We start from the raw sequence: 23688 nt of genomic DNA on the forward strand, positions 1-23688 counted from the left end.
CGTGAGCAGTATTCTTCCTAGAGTTCTACCGCCTTTCTGAGACAGAACTTCAGATGAGATTCGTTACCAGGCCATAAAATTATTAAAAAAAAAATCAGGTGAGATTTGACATTAGCTCAAACTTTATACTATAAATTAATAGTCAGTCACGCAAACTTCTAGTAGCCGTGTTATCTATGCTTGACGCTTACACAGTGTAGTGTCTACTCTATGGCTTAACGGAGTCGACAGCGGACGAGTGTGTTCGTGTAAAGAACTTTCATTTCAAAAATAATTCCATATATTTTAATTATATTCATATACAATGTTCAATTTTATAAATGACTTAATTATTAATAATTACTAAGTTTTATTTTGCCCTCTAAGTTTTCTCTTTGCAAACATGGCTTCAATACCCAAGTTAATGTTTCTATTGTTTACTTTTCTTATAAGTGGAAGTGTATCTAGATCAATAGAAGATGAAAATGAACCTTTTCTCACAAACCCTAAATACGTTAAATACGATGAATTAGTAAAATTATTTGAGAATTTAGAAGCAAGGTACCCGGAACTTGCTAGAGTGTATTCAATTGGAAAGTCTGTTGAAGGCCGCCGCCTGCTAGTAATCCAGATTACTTCCGATGTTAATAAAGCTCATCCAGAACGGCCCTCGTTCAAATATGTTGGAAATATGCATGGAGATGAATCTGTTGGTCGAGAATTGGTTGTTTTCTTATCCCAGTACTTACTGCACAATTACGGCAAAGTCGGCAGGATTACAAAATTGGTAAATGAAACTGATATTCATCTGATGCCGTCCCTTAATCCTGATGGGTTTGAAGCTAGTAAGGTGAGTGGAAAATATCATAGTTACCTATATGATTCTGTATGTGGGTATCCTTTAACCAATAATCATGATTCAAGTAAAATATGATAATGTCTTGAATTATGAGTATCTCTGGAGATTTTTGTGGTTTTGCTCTAATTATCAGAGTGGAGAGTGCGCCAAAAAATTTTCTAAGTTTACTTAATTCCTCTCGTTTATACTTTTACTTATATGACTGATGTTAAGTTATTTCTGCTTTCCAGTACTTTACTGTCAAAATAAAAGTTCATATCTTTGTTTAAATAATCTAAAAAAACTGTCTAAAGTCTCTTCATTTGGTTAACTTTTCTACAGAATACATAATCATTGTGTGTGGCTTCTGGATAAAGAACTGAATTTTACATTTGATAAAATTGAGTATAATTATGTAATTAATATGATTTTGCATATTGACATCATCCAATTTGACTAACACATAAGAACAATGAACTGAACCAGACACCTGAACAATACTTCAATAACTATAATAAAACTCAATTGCACTACCCGAAAGACCCAAAAGCACAATCCCTATACTACCACTGCTGTTGGTCTATTTCATTACCTATGGATCAACCTTTTTTTTGTATACAGTAGGATACATTACAAAACTGTATAAGTACACTGATAACATTTTATCATTAAAGGGCAAAAGCAAGAGGTTCTGATAAGAAATTGCAGTTCAACTTTTATCATTGTCAGTGTATTATTTATATAGCCACCAGTATTGTACTATTGGTACCCTTATGCTGGTTTAGTTTATTAAGAAGCTGTATTTATAAAATGTGTTTAATACTCATTTTTGTCTAGTTCAAATATAAAGAATGTTGTGTTGAATATAGGATTATTTCACTTAACTTCCATTTTTGTATTTGATAAAAATAATTACTGATGAGTGTATATAATCTTTTTACAATGAACTAAACATGATCACTATTCACTTTTCAAAAATCACTTTACACTGTCAATCAGGTTTTCTTTATTTCAAGAAAGCACCTAAAATTTTGAATTAAATTATCTTTTCACTAATTAATGAAATGGAAACTTAAATACATACTTATCCTAAAGTACAGTATATAAATTTATATCAATGCAAGCTTTATTTAGTGAAGCATGTGCATACATTATAAATATTTTATAATATTTTGATTTATTTTTGATATAGGTACAAATACATACCTAAATATAATATAGTTTATTTTTAAGTATTATCTTTACAGTATTTACTTGCAATAAATAAAAATATGCTAATAAACCTCATGCACATATAAACTGCAAATCATTGCTTAAATCATATAATTGCCAGGATAAAATCAGTTTGGCACAAAAATTATTGATTTGTTATCTTAGATAATAAATAAAATTTAATATTGCTGTATCATTCAGATTTATAAATATTTGATAAAATTAGATAAATGTTAATTCAGTAAAATAAAATAATACACTTAAAAATGTAACTTTAAAACTAGATAATATACAAGGTGGGAAATGACAATTAATCTAGTCTTAAATGTTATTATGATCTCTAAGTTTGCTCATGAGAGTCATATTACAATGCCTATAAAACTGCTATTTATTTAGTTATCTTACTAAAGTGAATCATCAAGTACATGTAATAACTGCAAAAGGATTCCCCGTTTTGTTTACAAACAAATACAATTGAATTGACGTCACACGTGAAAATAAATCATGACAGTTGTACCAGCCAGATAACTAATGCCTATAAAAACATTAACGTTATTACAATATAAGTAAACCGTTATTTTTAATCTAGTTTGACTTTCAAGGAGAGTGACGCTATTCGACATAAAACCGATACATATAATAGACTTTCGCATAATATTTCCGTTTCCGGCATTAATGTTGGTTAATGGTTTTTTCCTCATAACAGTAGATGCACAAATTTGCCGGCCATTAAATATCTAGTCAATTTTATTGCAGAGACTAATACTAATTATATTTACAATAAGACAATTAGTGTTACACAACTCCCAATATGTGTAACATAAAAACAGTAATCATAATTATAGGAAGGATCTTGCGAATCGCTGAACGATTACACAGGCAGGAACAACGCGAAAGGTGTGGACTTAAATCGTAACTTCCCGGACCAGTTTGATAAGAACAAGTCTACGGATGATGAGTACCTGTTCAGTGGAAGGCAGCCGGAGACCGTGGCGCTGATGAAATGGGTCATAAATAAGCAGTTTACCCTATCTGCTAATTTACACGGTGGCGCTATAGTCGCCAGCTATCCATACGATTCAAGGTATGTGTTATATGTGGCTTATATAAGGTTCTTATTAACTGTTATTCTACCAATTAAAAAACACTGAGATTTTCAATCTCTCCATTAATAAAAATTATCAATTATACTAAGACAAAAATATTTTTGCATGTCTCATGGCACTTCACTACTATTTTCGAGCCATAGGTGAAAGTATTATAGAACTTTATTTAGAGTTTACTATAATAAATTGATTCTCTTGCATTACTGAACCGCAGATAATATTACAACTTATTACCGTATTTGGTACTAAATTTACGAAAAACTAACATAATACACTTTTATACTTTACATGGGTTCGTATCGGACACAGCAAATAACCAAGTAAAAATTAACATTACAGTTTCGACGAGAAACGCGACTGCTGCGTTGAAAGTCGTACTCCAGATGATAAAATGTTTAAGCACTTAGCCGGCGTATACGCGTCCAATAACCCAGACATGCATCGCGGGAACGCATGCGAACCTGAGAAATTTAACGATGGCCTCACCAATGGCGCTTTTTGGTATTCTGTTAAAGGTGAGAAACAAGTGGTTATTTTTCTTTGATAAGTTCAATAGTAATTAGGTGGCTCTATAATACAAAGCCTATTCTATGGTTTTTTTTTATGAATGTACTGTAATGTAGGTTATACTGTACAGTTGAAAAATGAAATCGCTCAATTTGTCGCTTTATTTTAATTTATGTAATGCGGCTGTTAATTAATCACAATAATGTAATTCAACCTTTTTAGAAAGTCTATACTAGTTTCCAATCAGTTCAATATCAGTATAAGCTATCATAATTTATAAAACAAGTGAAATCTTGTTTATTTCCTATTGTTTATTAAAAAGATTATTCTAATCTGCCTATTAATAAATAAAAATTATCAATATCTCCATATATCAGCATAATACAATAATGTACAGTAAAAAGGGACGTTATATTATGGATTAAAAAACCTCATGTGTTTTTTATGTATCTACAGGTGGGATGCAAGACTTCAATTACCTCCATTCGAACTGTTTTGAAGTGACCTTTGAGTTATCATGCTGCAAGTATCCATTCGCAAGTGAACTACCTCGGTTCTGGAGAAATAACAAGGAATCCCTCTTGGCTTATATGGAGCAGGCTAACCTAGGAGTTAGGGGATTCGTTGTTGATGAAAATGGAGAGCCCATACAGGTATGTATGCGTAACAACTTATACTGTGAATTTATTAATTAAACGAGACATAGTGAACCATCGATTATAAAGTTGTTTACTCAGCAATTCTGGTTTGATGTAAAAATATAGTCTAGCTTCCTTTGACGTAAATATGTCAGTGACCTTTCTATGGCAAATTTGTGTCAATTACCATATGACAGAATTCGTACAATCACAATATACGAAATGTGGAAAAAAAATCTTTACTCTGACCTGAAATCAACATACCCCAGGCGTTCGGTCATATTACGTTCGATTGAGAAAGAATTTTTTTTACAATTTTCAGAACGCCCAAATAAGAGTGGAAGGCATCGATCATACAGTGAAGACGACAAAAGATGGCGCTTATTGGCGTCTTTTATTGCCTGGGGAATATAATATTACTGCTGTTGCTAGTGGGTAAGTAAATATAGTCAAGGTGATATCTCCTAAAAAAATTTTTAATTACATAGGTTTTCTTTAGAAATGGCCAAAGTTGCACTTACGTTAGAGGTAAGTTAGTTAAGAAGCCTTAAATTGGTGAGCCTCCTGCCCGTTTGCCCCCTCTTCTATTAAAAAAAAATACAAAAATTGCAGTGTTTTTTATTTTAAAAAAGTCAGATTCCATTTTTGCCTTGTTACTAATTAGTCAAAATATGTTCTATATTTGTAGGTACTCGTCCACACCGCCACTTGCCATTCTCGTAGTACAAGATCACCCGATTACCCTCAACTTGACCGTTCACCGACGCCCGCGCACGCTCACTGACGGTAAGTACCAGCGTTACCATGACAACGCAGCCGTTACCCTCACTCACTGCTGGCTGCTGCTTCATCTGCTATTGGTACTGCTTATAGAGGCCTAGGGATTCACGGACCATAAAGAAAGGAGTGAGGCTCTAGAAAGGGAGATTTTATCTTTACTTTCTTATAGATGTAATGCTCTAGTCAATTATATTTATTATTAAAAAGGCCATAAAGTGATATTGAAATGCATTAATAAAACTAAATTTGTTCTGTGGTAGCTATTTAAATAGTGTTAGCGTGTTTGGGAATTTTTTATTAATGTGGGTATATTTGATATTTTATTAATATTTGATATTTGATTGATAGTCTTATCAACCATGTCTGTCAGCCATTACTTTAAAATAAATGCTCTTTAAATTTAGATTTAAGTGCTCAAGACTTCATAAGAATGCATTATATTGCTCAACCTTCTAGAGTGGTTATAGTAAAACTGCCATTGCTTTAAATAAAATAATTATTATGTTCAAAATTCGTTTGTTTGATAACTGCGGGACTGGTCTTCCAGGTTAGTTTAATAGAAAATGTAAACTAAATAGAAAGTTTTATTGAGTATGATATATCAATGTGTTTGTAAAAATTGTGTTTGCTATTGTGAATTTCGATTTAAAATAACAAAAATATACAACATTCCAATCTAAATATATTATATAATTTAAGTTGTGTGTGTGATATTTTTGAACGTCGTATAAAGAGTAAGTGGTTTGTGGGGTGGGATGCCTTGCGATCGTCATTTGTTTTATTTAAATAGAAGAATTGCCTAATGATAATAGTATCAAAACCTCCTTATATAGAGTCTAGTCATAGTCAAATATACGTGTTAATATTATAAGAAAAATGTTCCATAATAGATTATAGTTTACTCAATATATATATATGCAATAAGTTAAAAACGTATCCTAGTAATAAAATCATTTATTGATTGCTTATTATTCGTTTAGATTTTTTTTGGTACATGGTTTCTTTACATGCATTTTCATGGTGTTGGTTACCCTAAGTTATTCTTTATAATTTCTTCTGACCTCTGATGATTTGCCTGTTTTCTGTTCCTATTTTTTCATTCTATCTTCCAACCGCGTATAATAAATACCTTATATGTAAATGTTTTACGTATTCAATTTTACAAATTATCAATGTAAATATCAATTAAAAAACATTTACGCTTATTTCTTGTGGTTTTCTTTCTATTTCTCCACTATTGCATATATGACTATACTTAACACTATCATAATTATAATTCATTAAAATTATACTTAATTACAAGATTTGTTACAGTTCATATTTAAACACAACTAAACATCCACACTTATCACTCCTCAACTCAATCCTTTATTTAAGAATATGGATATACCTACCATTCCCAATATTCCAAACTGGCAAATCCTCAGTTGTTAGGAGAACGCGTCAAATCAGCGCTCTATCTTCAATAGACTTCATCCACCACAACTACGAAGCAATGGAGACGTTGCTGAAGGATGTAGCCGTCGAGTATCCAGATATAACTCGACTGACAAGCATCGGAAAATCTGTGAAGGGTAGGGAATTGTATGTCCTTGAAATAACAAAAGATCCCGGGCATCACATACCTGGTAAGTCAACATGTTCATTGTATATAACATACACTACACCTAGCTGTTTTTGTATTTTAAATACATTTCTAATAGTTAATAAGTAGAATTTTAATATAATGGACAATTATTATTATAAGAATTACTTTTCGTCTGCAATTCACCATCGGTGCAAATTTTAATTCCTTCGAAATTAATAAACTAGTAGTGTTACAAATTAAAGATTATTATATAATACAAATATCATATTTAATTTCTGGCTTTCTCGGACATAGATGTAAGGTAATGTTGCATTCGTTATTAACATAATGTAATGTTTCAAACTACGTGTAACAATCATATTGAATAGATTTTACAAGCAAATATACTGGTTATATTCTAGGCTTCTGCCTTATAAAAAAATCAGTTGAGAATGCTTAATGAAAGGCATTTATTTTTTTTACATAAACATAATGATAAATACCTTACTCGAATTCCGACACCCATATGTCAAAATCACTATTAATTAAGTCGTATTAAGATCATAGTATCGACTTCACATAACTTTACGTATAAAATAGCCTTTTTGTCATCAGGATAATGCGTTTGCCTTATATTCAGAGATAAGTTTATCTGCATACTTCTCCCATCTGTCAAACGGCCGTACAAATTTCTCTCCACAACTTATCTCTGAGCAGTTATTATTCTGAATTCACATTGTTTTGACGCTTAAGTATACTTGCGCAATTTAAATATACATTTTAAACTTATTTTAGGCAAACCGGAATTTAAGTACGTGGCAAATATGCATGGTAATGAGGTGGTTGGTCGCGAGATGTTGTTACTCTTAGCGAAGTACCTCTGTCAACAGTACAATAGTGGAGACGAACGAATTCAAAAGCTACTTAACACAACTAGGGTGCATCTGATGCCTTCAATGAATCCTGATGGTTATGAGCATTCGAGATCGCGTAAGAACTTCTTACATTTGTCTTACACAAGTCTGTCTTAAGTCATTGTTGAAATATTTGTAGTAGGATTGAAGCCCGCTTCCATGGCATAATAAATAATAACTCCATTGTTAGTATGCCCAACGTGATTGCGTATAGCAACTGCTTCTTTACTGTAATAAATATTAACTAATTAAACATTGCCGAAATGTATTCAATGCATGAGAAACCTGACATAATGGAAATCAGTTGCGGTTATAACATAACTTAAAAATATTCAGTTAAAAAAGTCATTACTACACTTGTAAGAAATGTGTCTATTATATAATGAGAACCTTATTTATTTAATGTTTTAGGTGATTACAGCAGTCTACGTGGACGCAACAATGGTAATAACGTAGACTTGAATAGAAATTTCCCGGACCAGTACGGTCCAACGCCGGTACGTAATATATCCATTCGATACATACCCACGAACTATTTAGAACAATAATTGATTTTTTAATTTCATTTTGTAATGAGTTATAATTTTTCGACATATTATTTATTGTGATATGCCACATTTTGCCCCGAAAATCGATCGCGGTTTAGTATTAACGTTTAAGGGTGATAATTAATTATTAACTATTCCGTGTAATAACCGCCATGTTAATCTGCAAAATGATAAATTTTAGGTTTATTGTTTTTTTTTAATATTATTTATTTTTACATATTATAATTCGCTATAGCTGTGTATACTTCAGTAAATAAAATAAACTGTTCCAGGATAACGTTAACCCACAACCAGAAACTTTGGCAGTGATGAACTGGTCGTTGTCAATACCATTCGTGCTATCGGCTAATCTGCATGGTGGATTCCTCGTGGCCAACTATCCATACGATGGCAACACTAAAATGAAAGATGGAATTGAAAGTTTGACACCTGACAATGATGTTTTTGTTCATTTGGCACATGTGTATTCGGAGGTGAGTGTTTTTAATATTTTTCTAAATTTACCTTTTAGCTTATAGTTGTGCCAGCTGCTAGCAAACAAGTAAACTATCATAAGACTAGAGAGACCTACTCTGGCAAAAAACGTGAAGGTTTTTAGGAACACGTAACTTACGTGTCCTTCCTTCCTTACGTAACTTCCTTAATGATTAAATATAAAATAAAAATCATGATTAAAATCAATTATATCAAATATAGTATTAAACTATTAAATCTGGGGGCTTAGACAAGATGCCTTAACAGTAGTGTATTTAGAAAGTCGAAAACTAAATTTCTATGAAAAGGACTGTTCGTACAAATACAAAAATTTTCATACAAAATTAGCATCTTGACTAACCTTAGTCGGTAAGTCGGTAGTAGTTAGTATCGTAAACTAAAATGACCTTATTTATTCCATTCTTATAGTGGATTTTAAAAACAGATTTTTAAAAAAATTTGTACCAATTTTATTTTATTTTAAATTTAGGTCTAGGTTTTTTTGAATTAAGCATATATATTCATTATTTCATTATATTCAGGCGCATCACAAAATGCATTTGGGTCTACCTTGCAGAGGAAGTATTGACAGATTTCCTGATGGTACAACTAATGGTGCTAAGTGGTATGTTTTTTACAATTAATTTTGATTAGTAAAGTTTCCCGATTACTGAATAGCGCCTGGACTTATTTATTTTTTACAAGAGATTTTATCGAATTGACTCAGTTGTATGAACTCGTGCATACGGGAAGAATAATTTGGAGATTAGTACACTTTGAATCAGATTAATCTTTAATACGTATTTTGTATTATTCATCTTTACAGGTATACGTTGGCCGGTGGAATGCAAGACTGGAACTATTTACATACAAATGATATGGAGATTACATTAGAACTTGGTTGTTATAAGTTCCCTCCAGCAAGCGATTTGCCAAGCTATTGGGATGATAATCGAGAGGCTCTTATCAAATTTATAGAACAGGTAATTTTTTTTTTCAAGTAAGAAAACCTAACGTAACATGCAAAAGATGTCCCTTTTTTAAACTTAGTTTAAAAATACTCATTTTTAACGTCATCTTAAACTTCCCGTAAACATTTTATGTGGCAGTTTTTTATTTGATTGAAGAATATAATACAGGCATACTATATAACGAAATAGTTAAAATCACAGATTTGATGCATAAAGATAGGTCTCTTAGTCTGTATCAAAATAATACAAAATTATGTCGCTAGAAATAATAATAATCCGTGTTATAGGTTCACTACGGAGTTTACGGCTTCGTACACAGTCACATCGGTAACGCACTTGGCAACGTCACAATCACAGTGTCCGGAAATAGACACAATATCAAAACAGCCACTTCAGGCGATTATTTCCGTCTCTTGGTACCTGGGACATATAATATTACTGCTACTAAGGACGGGTAGATATTTTATACATTGATATTTATATCTTATATAGTCTGTCGAAGTGTAATGTTGGCTTAGCGTCTTGACGACAGCGATGAGGACATGCGTTCATATTGCGGTTTAGCATCAATGAACTTTTATGCCGGTGCATATATAACGCTCGCTCGTACGGTGAAGGAAAACATTTTGAGGAACCGGACATGACTTAGACTCAACAACAAGACGGCATTTGTTAGGCAAAGGAGGCTGATAACCTACTTACTTATTAAAAAAACTAAATATATACAGAAATCTAATGCCAGGCGGTTTTAGCGCCAACTGCTTTATTTATTATGCAAATGAGGCATTGCATCTAAACTATAAATAATATTTACCATTAATTCAACAGGCAAATTTTTAGAGAGATAATATCTCTTAAATTATTTAATATTACGTTGTTAATGCACTTTATTAATTAAAGGCTAGTATAGAATAACCAAGCTATAATAATAATATTCTCACTGAAGTGTGCCACAAATCACATTACACTCTTTGTTTAAGGCATTCTAAAAACCTAATTATTATATTTTTTAGATATGAGAGCGTAACAGAACAAGTGACAGTACCAATAAATGGATCAATTAGTGTGAACTTTACTCTGATGCCAGATGATCCCCAACATTGGTCTTCTGCTTACGACTTCCGGTAAGTGATGCACTTCACCTCTGTGATGTGAAATGGATTTTGTCTTTGAAACTTCTTCCATTCCAACTTTATCCCCAGTCCACCATATTAAAAATTCAAGAATTATGTCATATAATGTAAAAACAAGTTTCATAGAAGAATAACATAATAAAATGAAAGTAAAATTACTCATATTGATTAATTTATATAAATTAATTTAGTGAAAATTGCAAATATTTTTTGTGAATTGATTTTTAATATGAATGAAATTATTTTAATCTTGTCATTGTAATTTACGCTTAGTGATATAATACTCGTTTTATATGTTTTTATTATATTATTATCTGTGGTGGTGGATGTTTTACTTAGTTTTAATTTTTGTATTTTTCATTGAGTTTTTTATATAAAAAATCCGTCCGATTGCAAAAGATCTCATTTTTTTTAATTTGCTATATTTTTAAGGGTTTTTTTTGAGATATTTATGTTACTTTTGGCTTTTACACTAATTGGTTTTTATTCTAATAAATGTATATTCTTCGCTATTCTGTGTTGTGATTGCTTAGCACTAACTGTCCGCTATTACTAATCCGTTTTTATTATATCTTGTATATTTATTATTCTTGTGTGAGTAATAACTTTTTGTCGGATTGTTTTCAATTACAGTTCTATTATATTATTTGTAATTCTTAAACAAATAAAACTTATATCATTGTATATCTTATATAATCGTCCTAAAATTATAAATGATGCTATTGTAGGTATTGCGAAAATAATTCAATTCTATTAAACGATTCCTTGGTTATATATGTAATTGTACATGGTTGTATACTCTTATTACTGTAGAGTCCTAGAAAATATAGTGGGTACCCGATACCATACACCTTTGGAGATGTACGCGGCGTTAGCAGAGCTAGAGAATAAATTCCCGGATATAGCTGAGTTCCAATCGGGAGACAGCCTTACAACTGCAACTTTACACGAACTAAAGATTACTGATGACGTAAGTTATATTACAGTACATACATTATGTATGAAGTTTGCCCATTAAAGTCGTTCTTTATTATTAAAATAATTATAATTGTATTAATTACATACCTTTCTACAAAAATGTAATTCTTCAATTATACGGTTTTAGGCTGGTTCCCCAGAAGAAACAAAATTCCATATTGCTTTAATAAGCAACCTTTACGGCTCTCAGCCTCTTGGTCAAGAAATGCTTCTGAACTTCGCTCGCCACATATCCACAGCCTACACGATAGGTGAACCAGTTCATAAACGATTGCTCAAAAACGCCGTTTTTCGTTTTATACCAAACTTAGACCCCCTGTACGAAAAAGTATTGATGAATTACAACGGTACAGAAAAGTGTGACATAGAAATTTTGGAAGAAGAATTCGGAGATAGCGTCTACAGTTATATTACGAAGAAAAACTTGAATCCACTATCGAATTACACGAGGGAAAAAGCCTTTATTGATCTCTTGGAGAGCGAGAAATTCGACTTGGTACTGGAATTATCCTCCGGCACGGAAGACGTTGCGTTCCCAGATTTTTCTAAGAATATTCACAGCCAGTTTGCCGCGAAATATCGAGATAATAGAGCTCAGGTAGATAGATACAATTGTAAACCAAGGAATAATATTGTCCATGGAAATCTAATTGATGTGCTGTTTGAGAGATATAATACGCCAGTGATATCTGTGGGTCTCAGTTGCTGTAAGATGCCGTCAAATGAAGATATTGCATGGATATGGAGAGATAATCTAAGAGGAATTATGAAATTTGCTGAAATTGCTAATACTGGTAAGACTTGCACAGTATATCGTTTTACTATTTAGATAATCACATTTTTACATGTTATTATTTGTTGTTGAATTATCTTGATCATCATTGTTAAACTTCTAAAAGTCTAGTGACACCGCTTCCGTGTCTATTTTACAAGTATAAGCATATTAAAAAAACACTTTTTGAACGGATTAAAGCTATGTATTATTATTAAAAACTTATAATTATTTACATAATTCTAAATTTTTAGACGACGTTTCGCGTGCTTTTCAGCGTGCGTGGTCACGGTGACTGAAGACAAAAGGTGTTAAATGTCAAAAGTCTCACAGCTGCAGAGAAAATTGTTTTATCTGTATTTATTGCCCCGAAGTTGGAATAAATACAGATAAAAAAACTTTACTTAATTTTACTAAGTTTTTAATAATAATACATAGCTTTAATCCGTTCAAAAAATGTTTTTCTTAATGTGTAAAAAGACAATACTAAGTATTAGCATAAATATTTTTGTAGGTGTGGTTGGCTACGTAAAGAATGAAGATGGGGGCCCAGTCAGGGGTGCCAGTCTTGCCATAGCCGGCACCTCTCGTCAGTATCGGGTATCTCCAAATCTTGCAAGATATCGTGCTTTATTACCACCAGGGGATTACCGTGTCATTGTGCGATGCCATCCCTACCGTGACCAGGTAATATATAGGCCATTCAGTAATAACTATAATAAAATGACCATATATCCTATCGGCAGTTTGTCTGTCATTATGCTATCTTAAATTTAATATTTGAGTTTCACCATACTTTAATGAAGGGCTCTAGGTATAGCTATTTTTAATTTCTTCTGACTCATGCGTTTGTTTCGCATTCTTTTATACTCCACATTAAAACCTATCTTAGTATAGCTATGTATACTTATCAACTATACATAACTATAAAGCAAAAAAAGGCTTTCAAATGGTATTTTTTTAAAATTATAAATGTTGTACCTAAAGCTTTCCATTTTTAGATACTGAATTGGCGGGTTGTAGAAGGTGTGATTAAACAGAACGACGTAATAATGAAGAGGGTAGACTCAGAAGGAATACCGAATGCACTCAAACCAATACCTATTGAAATTAATCCCGATCAAGTTTATATTACAGGTCAGTCATCATAAATATCCTTGAATTTAGGAATTTCAATGTTCAATTGAAATCAATTGAAATATAAATTCTTTAAACAAATATAGGGCCGGCAACGCATTTGCTCTCTGGAAATCAGAGTGTTTTGCTATTGGCAGCAATCACTTAACCTCAAATGCGTATCCTGTTTGCCCCCGGTTCTATAAAAAAATAAACTTTATTGTTAAAGGTATATAAAAAACCTTATTAGTATTTGTTTCATAATACATATGACTTGAGAAAATGTCCTTTGTCCCCCATATGGGATGATTAACAGTGTTTTTTCATCGCCTTGGGTCTAAAATTTGAATATTACACCAAAGTATTGCTATGCACATTAGTTTGTTTTTTCTTAAGTGCTTCTATGCGTTGTGTATATATTTAAAAAATAATAATGTATCCTTAATAATATTCCAGGTCTTGCGTTAGATTACAACAGCCAACCTCTATCCACACAGCTAAAAGTGTATACTCTTGATTCAAAGCGCCCTCTAGTAGCCAATTCGAGTGACGACAGCGGCCGTTTCGTAATTTCACTACCAGTTACATACATGGGAAGGGAAGTGCGAATTATGGCTGAAAGTGACGGATATATTGCTCTTAGTCGACATATTAAGGTGTGTGAAAGGGATAGATGTAAAAACTATTTGGTAGACAGAATTGTGATAATTTAGACATACCAGTTTTAAGTTATTTAAAATAATTTTGATATATGGCAATACATTTTGGTTTATTTGGCTAATTCACTCAAATATAAATTACAGATAGACCAACTTAAATGATATATTATTTTGTAATAGATTTTAAATTGATAATGTTTAATAAAATCAACTTTAAATATGTATCATAATTTTTTTTTTATGTTAAATTCGATTTAAGGTATTTTAATATAGGTAATTAATAAAAGTTTTTTTTAGTTACACTCTTCATACTTTGTCCCGCATACAATATTTATATCTCATTTATTTGTTCTCCAAGATATTATCTGTAATGTATTCAATTATTTATTTTAAAAACAGGTGAGCAGTAGTGAGAATATTACACCAAACATATTGTTCAAACTGGAGCCCGACGACAAAGTGCTGGGGATGCCTCGACTTGTCTTTGTAATGGTTTCAGGTATGTAAAAGGTGAAATTTTATAAAATTATAATATAAATTAAATTCATCACAGCCATAGACCAGTTGAATGTCTAAATACTAAAAGTCCCCTATTTATTTCGGAATGAAAATTTACAGCAGATAGAAATAACTGTATATAGTTTTTGAAAGAATGAAGATACAAACTTGGTTTTTATGTACATGACAACATAATCCATATTAAAAAGTTGCATATTTCTCTGTGAATGCTTAAAAACAGCCATAAAAATATCATGGACAAGTTACCTTTTAGTAATTAGGTATGTATTACCATGGACATGTGCTCTTTTACCACTTAAATAGTAATCAATCTAAGTAATATTTAAATAAAATCTAACACAAAGTTAATCAAAAAAGTTATAATGTATTCGTTAACCATCTATAGTTATCACCTATTAGTTTTATTCTAGTATAATTCTTCTTATTCTAGTTTTATTCTTATTATTCTACAGGCCAATTATAAATGCTATTCCAAAATGACAGGTATTCTTCTGGACAAGTGCCGTTTTAGTATTTAGTTAAAATAGACAAGTCGCTTACTGTTCGTGTAAAGGGCGGACAAGTGCTGTTTCGACAGAAAACGGTGTAGATATGTGTTGACTAGTGATTAAAGCATAAAAAAATTGTGTTAAAATGTGACATGTGCCAAAAAAACCAATACAGTTACTTTATAAAAGAACTAGGTTTCTCCAGGTGTCAGCATAATAATTAATCCAGTGGCTATAAGACTAAATAGGTGTTGGCCTCAGATTGCATCTGTTTCTTCAATCCTTGTTATTTTAGACAAGTTGGTGATCAGCCGCCTGTGTCTTACATATGTCATCGATTTTTAGATATAAGACGTGCCGATTTCCTCACAATGTTTGCTTTACCTTGCGACCCAGTTTTAGATATACAGATAGACAGAAAATCCTTTGAATTCGAACTTAAGACTTCAAGGATGAAAGTCGCACGCTGAAACCAATTAACTGCCTGGGTCTCCAAATAACAGCTATTTTTTTAAACTATTGTTACGAGCTAGGGGATCGGATAGAAAATGCCGTAGATTTCTTCAAGGGTTTATTTCTTGATAAATCAATGAGGAATTTATGGGCACGAATTAATTGCAGAGATGCACTTATAACACACAAAAACACAGTCACTAATTACTTCACTTATGCACACTTCACACAGTACTTTATCACTTGTATTCACTTTATCGCTTCGGTGTTTCTCTCTTGTTATCGCATTCCAAACTAAAGGCGACTAGTCGCGTTTCGGCTCGCTTATATATCCCTGGGAATAATTCTAAACAATATTCGAGAACTTTCTAGGCGGGCTTGCTACTGAGTAGCGATTGCACAATTCTAGAACGTCCGCACTCTTTGTCTCCTTCGCACGTTGCTCCGTCCTTGTCGTACGGCGTTCTAGAGTGCTCGTCTAGTTTCGAGAAAGTTCTGATCTTCTCTCTCTCTCTCTCTCGTATCATTTCGTCCTTGTCTCACACCTAGAAAGTTCGGGCTAGAATATTCCTTCATCAAAGGGGTAAAACTAGGCCTGAAAACGCCTGAAAACGGGTCTCCTGAAAACTGCACCACTCGACTACACATGTTCTGAAACTGACTGAAAAAATGTTTCAGCTTCCTGAAAACTAGGGTAACATTATGGAAATTACAATTAACTAATATGTGATTGAGCCTCTCCTGAAACGCTTAAAAATCATATTTCAGCCTGCTGAAAAGTTCTCTAACTAGTGGAAAAATCTAGAAACATGCAGTCGACCCGTCTTCGTAACACTATATTAGGGTTGAACAATGAGGACGATTATACTTTGTTTCTTTTATAACATTAATAAATAATTAATTTCGCATGTTTCATATGCCAAAATCCTACCAGATATCCAATAATTTAAAGCCATAAAAACCAGACCGAGCTGCATATCCGTTATTGTTCAGAGAAGTCGTAATTTATACATATTTTCATATATTTTCCGTGTCATCAGTGATTTTTTTATTAATTGTATTTCTACAGGTATAATCGGCGTTGGTCTAGTAACGCTAGGCGCTTGGTGCTACAGATGTAGAGAACAGTCACACGACTCAAGGCGAGAATACTTATTTACAAAGTTACCGGCTGATGATAAAAAGCCGCTGTTTGATGATAATGCTTATGGTGAGAAAATACGATTTAATTTTTTATGAAAATGCTATTTCTTGAAACTTATTATTTTAATGTTGATATAATTATAGAAAAGGTTTTTGTTGTTTTATTGAAATGACAAATATATGATAAAAAGTACTTTTATTGAATTCTTGTCTAATTTTAATAATCAACAGATAAACAATGTTTAAATTGCTTTTTGAATGTTTTGAATTCATTAGATATAGTCCGCAAGCCGTACTATGATGAAGAGGAGATACCACTATCAGAAACGGACTCTGAAGATGAAGTGGTTCTACTGAGGTCTGACTCAGAATGGAGACCAATAGGAAAGGAGTAATTTATCATATTAATTGAAACACATTCTGTCTAAATGTTTTTTTAAAGAAATTTCTGTATTTTCTATAAATTATTTCTGTTCTGAAACTCTTGCACTTTTCTTATATTCAATATCTATTTTGTCTAAAGTCTAGTATATATACATGATAAGTCAATATCATATTTAGCTGTTTATTATTATTGGCTTTTGAATATATCATCTTTCAAATATATTACAGCAAATTTTTCTAAATTCTATTTTTTTTAATAATAATTTTTATTTATATTTTCTAAAATCTACTTAAGACATTACATAATAAAGTTGCTGTTTGTATTCAATGAGAGCAATATAATTTAAGAATTAGTTTCTAAGCTTTTAATTTATTTAAATTTAAAAAAGTATTAGAATACATTCCAGTATACATGTTTTAAATATAAAAAAAAAATATGTGCCGATTATTTAAATGAGTTTGTATTTTATTTAGAACTTGTAAACATCATGCAATGAGCATTTATTAACTATTAAAGAAACTATCTAGAATAATTAATATCAGCAATATTGAATCTCGTATAAGCAATAAAAGTAGAGTGAATTTTATTTACACGTTTTACATGATCTTTAATCATTCTAAAGATATTTATGAAAAATGGTGCTGCTTTTGTGTATTTTGAAAATTTTATTGTAAAATTAGTAATGTGATACATTTATTTATACATATAAATTGAATAAAAGTTAGTTATAAAAATTATGTTTCCTTTTTATTTCAAATGTTAATAACCCTATTTTATATTGATCCTTTACATAAAACCCAAATTTGTTATAAATTATCGCATATTATAAAATTGTCGAGTGAGGGTAGGCCAGTCAAGTGTCGTTTGCGTTTTCCGTACGATATACTTCCAGAAGTAATTGTTAATACAAAGTTGGTACACAAGGATTCAAGTATTGAACAAATTAAAAACCAGCCAGTACACGGTTCGCTCAGTTAACTTGGCACATGTCTATACTATTAAGTATCAAGCATCTATTTATTTGTCATACATATCAGGTTAGTTGTCAGTCGTCTGTCATTGTAATTATTTAGTCTGTTGTATCATAACTTCTTATTTCATTAGGTTATCTACAAAGTGAAATGTATTGTTATTTGTGAAGGGTAGTTTTTATAAATACAAACTACATTAAATATTGTGGAAATGTAAATAATTGTCTAAACATTCACTAAAACATAATACTAACAACCAAGTAGGTGATTAACTATAGAACCTTGGCATGGAAAGGCCTAACTACAGTGAAATGAGTCGAAGAGCCGGAGAGATATTTCGCCGCATTAATAGAATCACAGACGGACCCCTGACTCGGAAAAAGTTGGTACTTATACTTCTTGTTTTAGTATTTTTAATATTGTACCTTGGACCAACAGTATTAAATTCAATATTTAGTAGAGATGGCTCCTTAGCAAGCAGTCAAAATGTTTGCCATCAGAACTTCATAAACCCTTTCCAAGATGCCTTAAACCAATACGATGCTTATCTGAGACTTGAATCAGCAGCAACTTTATCATCCTTAAGTCATAATTATGTGCCTTATATTGGAAATGGTCTACTTGGAATTTCATTAGAGCATGATGCACACTTAAATATCAAACATGGCAGAACACTATCTCTGCCTTTATATTATCATCCATTGTACATTGTTGAAGATTATGATATGAAAGAATCCACTTTAGTTGACTACAAAAACGGTATAGTTCACAGATTTCAGTGCAGCTCTTCTGGCATTAAAGTATCCTACCAATATTATGCACATAGAACTATTCCATCTTTATTTGTTCAAGAAATATTAGTTAGCAATCCATTAAATGTAGCAAAGAAATTGCATATGACTTCACCGAGATTATCTGATTGGCAAACAGCTGTTAAACAAACTATAAAGTTACATCAAGGTGTTGATAGCAAAGAGTATGAGGTAGTAACAGGTATGATTCATTTACCAGACAGTGATAATGTCATAGCCGCAGCTGTTGTATGTCGAAAAATGAGTAATAATATACAAGTAGAAGCCCGAGATGGTATAGATATAATGATTCTTAGTACAGTTCAATACAGTCAACCAATAAAACAAGATGATTATGCTAAACAAAAAGATATAGTTGAGAAAAAAGCTATCAAAGAAATGGAAAAGGTAATTTCCTTAACTGGAGATCACTCAGCTGTTAGGTTATTGAGAGACAACCATGCTAGAGTCTGGCAAAGCCTTTGGGATACTGGCTTCTATATTTCAGATTCTAAAGCTGATGGTGTAATAAATGGTGATAGAATAAATGCTACAATATATGCTATTCTCTCACAAGTACGAAGTTTTGAACATGAAAATCACATAAAACCATCTACAAAAACAGAGATTCTTCGCAGTCTGACATATTCAGAAGGTTGTTATAGTGGGTATTCAACACTAGATGCATTTAACTTATGGAAGCCTTTAAATTCTTTACAGAATTTAAATAATGTTGCTAGTGTATGGATGTTGACATTGGAGAAGCAGGGTTGCCATAATCTATTAAGAGCCGGAGCAAGTGGGGTGAACCAGGCAATGATATTAAGCTTTGGTAGCTTGCGGTTTAGCAACCAACATCTTGAATATAATATACATCCATCAAAACTTCACAGAGATTTTTTGTTCCGCCGTGTTAATTATGGTAATTTAACTCATGTAAATATTAGTGTTATTCTACAAGAGGATAACAAAGCGGCTATTTTTGTTGCACTTGATCGTTCTGATAGAACGTACTATGCATGTGATGGTGGATGTCTGGACTCAGCTGTTCAACTTGGTCCATATAGAAAATATTTCCCAGTGAAGTTAACAGAGCCCTTGACGGCGATATTGTATATTACGGCAGATAAACAGCACATGGAGGACTTAAAGCATGCAATTCATGTGCATGAAGTCATAGAGGCTCCTCCTCATGAATCCCATGTCATAGCTTTACACAAACATGGTCATAGTTTAGGTGGACTGAATCCCTTGTTCTGGGTGTCCATTATTTTACTTATAGTTGTGTTTCACTTATTTTTGTGTAGAATAATCATGAATGAATTCTGTGACAGCAGTACTAGTGTTAGTTATAAGAGGCTGTATAATAAAGCCTGAGTCAAGGACTGCTTGTGTATTATGTCAGTATTTTTAAAAGCTATCATTATTTTGTGTCACTAAAAGATTTTCTATAGTATAACATTTATTTTGCCTATAACTTATTATAATAGTATATGTAGGAGAATGGAAATCAAATAACAATTTCAAAATTTAGAATTTCCCTTTACAGTTCTGGATAATAAAACTTCTACCACAATTAATTGTAATAGATTTATCTTAGGAATAACTGATGAAACTTTGTTTAAAATACATTTATTACTTAAACATCACAAGATATAATATAATATGTGGAAACAATAATTTTAATCCTAAAATATAAGTTAGTAAAGAGCTTAACTTCATACTTTATAGATACTACTATAGTAAAAAAAATGAATAGAAACTTAAAAGGCAAAAATAAAAATCAATAATCATAATTTTATACCAAATATTCTCTTTGACATATGTAAACTACATAGTTTATACTACATGTGTGATTTTTTTTGTATTAAATAATTATATTTTTTTATAATGAATGATTGTAATATTGTTTGCTTGCTTTATACTAAAGGTTATACTATTTTATTTATTCCTTAAATGTTAAAAATTTAATTTAAAAAAATAGAATATAGTGGAACAAACATTACTTATTTCATTTGATTCATATTACTGTTGTTTTCACTATATTATATAAAAATTGCAATATACCATTTATCAGCTCACTACGAGTTATTATTGTATATATTATTATTGCAATATAGAAACATAGTTAAAATATGTTATTACTTATTTCATTACAATTGTAATAAATAAAAACGTTGATGTTGAAATGTATGTTTAATTAATGAAATCATTCATACACCATTTTTTAAATTTAATTATGTTAGGTATTACACCATTTATATCAGAGTCTTTTTCTAAACAATACACCAAAGAACTTTTTTTATCTGGAGAATGCACTTAGGGATATGTTTCAAGTGAAAATTGCACAATACCAAGTTATTTGTTTGTAAATGTAAAAACTTAAACTTATTTGAATAAAGTTAACAGAAATCTTATAAATAAATAAATTTTTACATTTACATAACATTTTTAAACATAAATGGTGTACTGATATAAAAATTCTGATGGATTTTATATCAGAAAAAAACAGCTCAGTAAAAAGTTATAAATATTTATTTACAAAATTGTTTCTATATTACGCAAGGCACTTGATTGAACATAAGTCGTCACAAACATCATAATTATTTCGTCACAAAATACACAATTCCTTAAAATGGCTTAAACATATAAATATATATATATATATTGTAGCCCCATGAAATATTTCATAAAAATATCAACCTATGTTTCTAGCTTCAATTAATGGCTGGGCCAAATCACGAACTTACCAATTAAAAAATCGGGCCACAAGATGACCATTAGTATGGAAGACATACACATAACAATTATAAATACATATTATTTATTTTACTCCATTTCAAAGTATGAGCTTAAAAATGATCATCGACCTGTTTACGGTCTGATGACTACATAGTATATCTGATTGGATCCGTTCATTACTATCAGGTAATTTATGTTTCTTAAAACCGCAATACTTATTAAATCCAAAGGTTTTAGCACGAACTTTACTATAGTATTCGTATACGTTAATACGATTAAATCATTTTTGACAACAAATAATTGTTTACTACGTTAAACCAAGATTGAAAGCCTAGACTAAGCAAAACTTATTGGAATTGTCAAATCATACATTTTTTAAAAATAATGTTGTTCGTCCTTACGTTTAGTTTAAAATATGCCTGCAATTTGCTGCTCTAAAAATGATTATTATTTATCATACCAAATAATATTGTTACTTTGTCGATTTTGCGTATTGCTCGTGCTACGAATACTGTCATATGTTAGGCATTCTTATATATATGTCACCTTAAAATTGTAAATACAGTTAGGTTGTTATCTATCTCGCGACATTGTGAACTGTCGAAAGATTGTGAACCTCAACGTACTGCTTACAATTTAACGTATTATTCGGTAGATTGTATTCTATCGAAGTGAAACCGTCAAATTATAAAGCCGACCAATCAGCGATAGCCTTCAGAAAGTCGACAATTTGAAGATTGTAATTTGAGGGTTTCACTTCGATTAACGTGTCACGACGTTAAATTGTAAGCAGTACCTTGAGGTTCACAATGTCGCGAGATAGATTACAATCTAACGGTATTTACAATTTTACGGTGACATATACAAACGTAATGTAAGTAGTGACTTTTAATGTTATAGTATTACCATATTAGAAAGTTTTAATTACGTTTAGTAAGTGTTTAGCGATCTCAAATTACGGTGGATATTTGTTATACTAAAATCTATATAATTATGAACTTATACTAATTGTAAAGGTACATAACAGAATGGTCTGATATTGATCACATAAAACTATTTGACAATAGCTACGCAAATGATATATGGCAATAATATGTAATATTTCAAATGTCAATTCCGAATTAAATATATTAATACATATTAGTCGAGATATTAAAACCTAACCTATGACTTGCAAAAAGGATAAACAATTTCCTAAAATATAAAAGCAGATCTTAAATAATAGAGAATAAAAATGTTTTAGAGTAGTTAATGACATTTTTGCACTCTTAAACTGTTATTTTTGAATGAACGAATAATATATTAGCTACTAATAGATTTTCAAACTAATAACATTAGGGATTGACTGTAATAAAATGGTGTTGAATGCGCATAGCGTGCGGGACCATAGACAAGCCAATATTATTATTTGCAGATACTACTTCCGCCATAATAAATAAGCATTATCCAATAGATTTAAATAAAAAAGAGATCATATAAATACAGTTCAACCACTTTCATATCTTGGTTGTTTATTAGTAAATTTAATTAATTAGAGGAGTATTAAGTTCGACTCTCAGAAAAACGTAAACAGTTAAACTAATTTCTAACTGTTTCATTAGCCGAAAACCGATCCAGGTAATAATGAATTAAACACATTAAATAAACCAACTGAGTAGATAGCCGTTGAACAGCATTAAGAGTCCACGGATATAAAATATCTTTAAATTGCTGATATGATATATAACTCCCAGAGGACCTATAATATTTTGAAGTTATACTTCTTTTGGCGCGTTAGGGGAATTTTTTTACGATGCGCGCGCTCACCGTCACAAAACCGACACCCTGAAGTTAGCTATAGACAACATTTTACTTTGTGGTATTTAAAAAAATACTTTTTTATTATTGTTAGGTTAGTTTTTTCTACAAACGTAGAATATTTTTTTATTGTTATGCCAAAGAAGTGTAACTTCTAACGCGTACATAAGTAAACACACTTTTTTTTTAATATTTAGGAACATGGTA

General features: G+C 31.2%; 2 protein-coding genes across 3 annotated transcripts; both read left to right on the forward strand.

Moving 5' to 3' along the window:
* The first annotated feature begins 209 nt into the window (after positions 1-209).
* LOC123712916 (carboxypeptidase D-like) lies at positions 210-17426 on the forward strand. 2 transcript variants are annotated; one of them, XM_045666289.1, is made up of 22 exons: positions 210-829; positions 2875-3113; positions 3475-3650; positions 4099-4295; positions 4603-4715; positions 4969-5066; positions 6488-6688; positions 7423-7617; positions 7953-8038; positions 8362-8562; positions 9106-9188; positions 9390-9546; positions 9822-9988; positions 10548-10658; positions 11481-11637; positions 11773-12439; positions 12932-13104; positions 13419-13554; positions 13990-14189; positions 14592-14691; positions 16722-16862; positions 17072-17426. In XM_045666289.1, the coding sequence occupies exons 1-22, from the start codon at positions 383-385 to the stop codon at positions 17188-17190; spliced, it is 4164 nt and encodes a 1387-aa protein (XP_045522245.1). In that variant the 5' UTR covers positions 210-382; the 3' UTR covers positions 17191-17426. The 2 variants fall into 2 exon arrangements, with proteins under 2 accessions (XP_045522245.1, XP_045522246.1); XM_045666290.1 differs by having other exon boundaries at positions 6530-6688.
* Positions 17427-18278: 852 nt separating this feature from the next.
* On the forward strand, positions 18279-20760 carry LOC123713517 (uncharacterized protein KIAA2013 homolog). The gene has a single exon (XM_045667224.1). The coding sequence runs from the start codon at positions 18439-18441 to the stop codon at positions 20317-20319; it is 1881 nt and encodes a 626-aa protein (XP_045523180.1). The 5' UTR covers positions 18279-18438; the 3' UTR covers positions 20320-20760.
* Positions 20761-23688: the final 2928 nt, after the last annotated feature.

Source organism: Pieris brassicae, chromosome 8 (assembly GCF_905147105.1).
Source record: "Pieris brassicae chromosome 8, ilPieBrab1.1, whole genome shotgun sequence".
Classification (NCBI taxonomy): Eukaryota; Metazoa; Arthropoda; class Insecta; order Lepidoptera; family Pieridae; genus Pieris; species Pieris brassicae.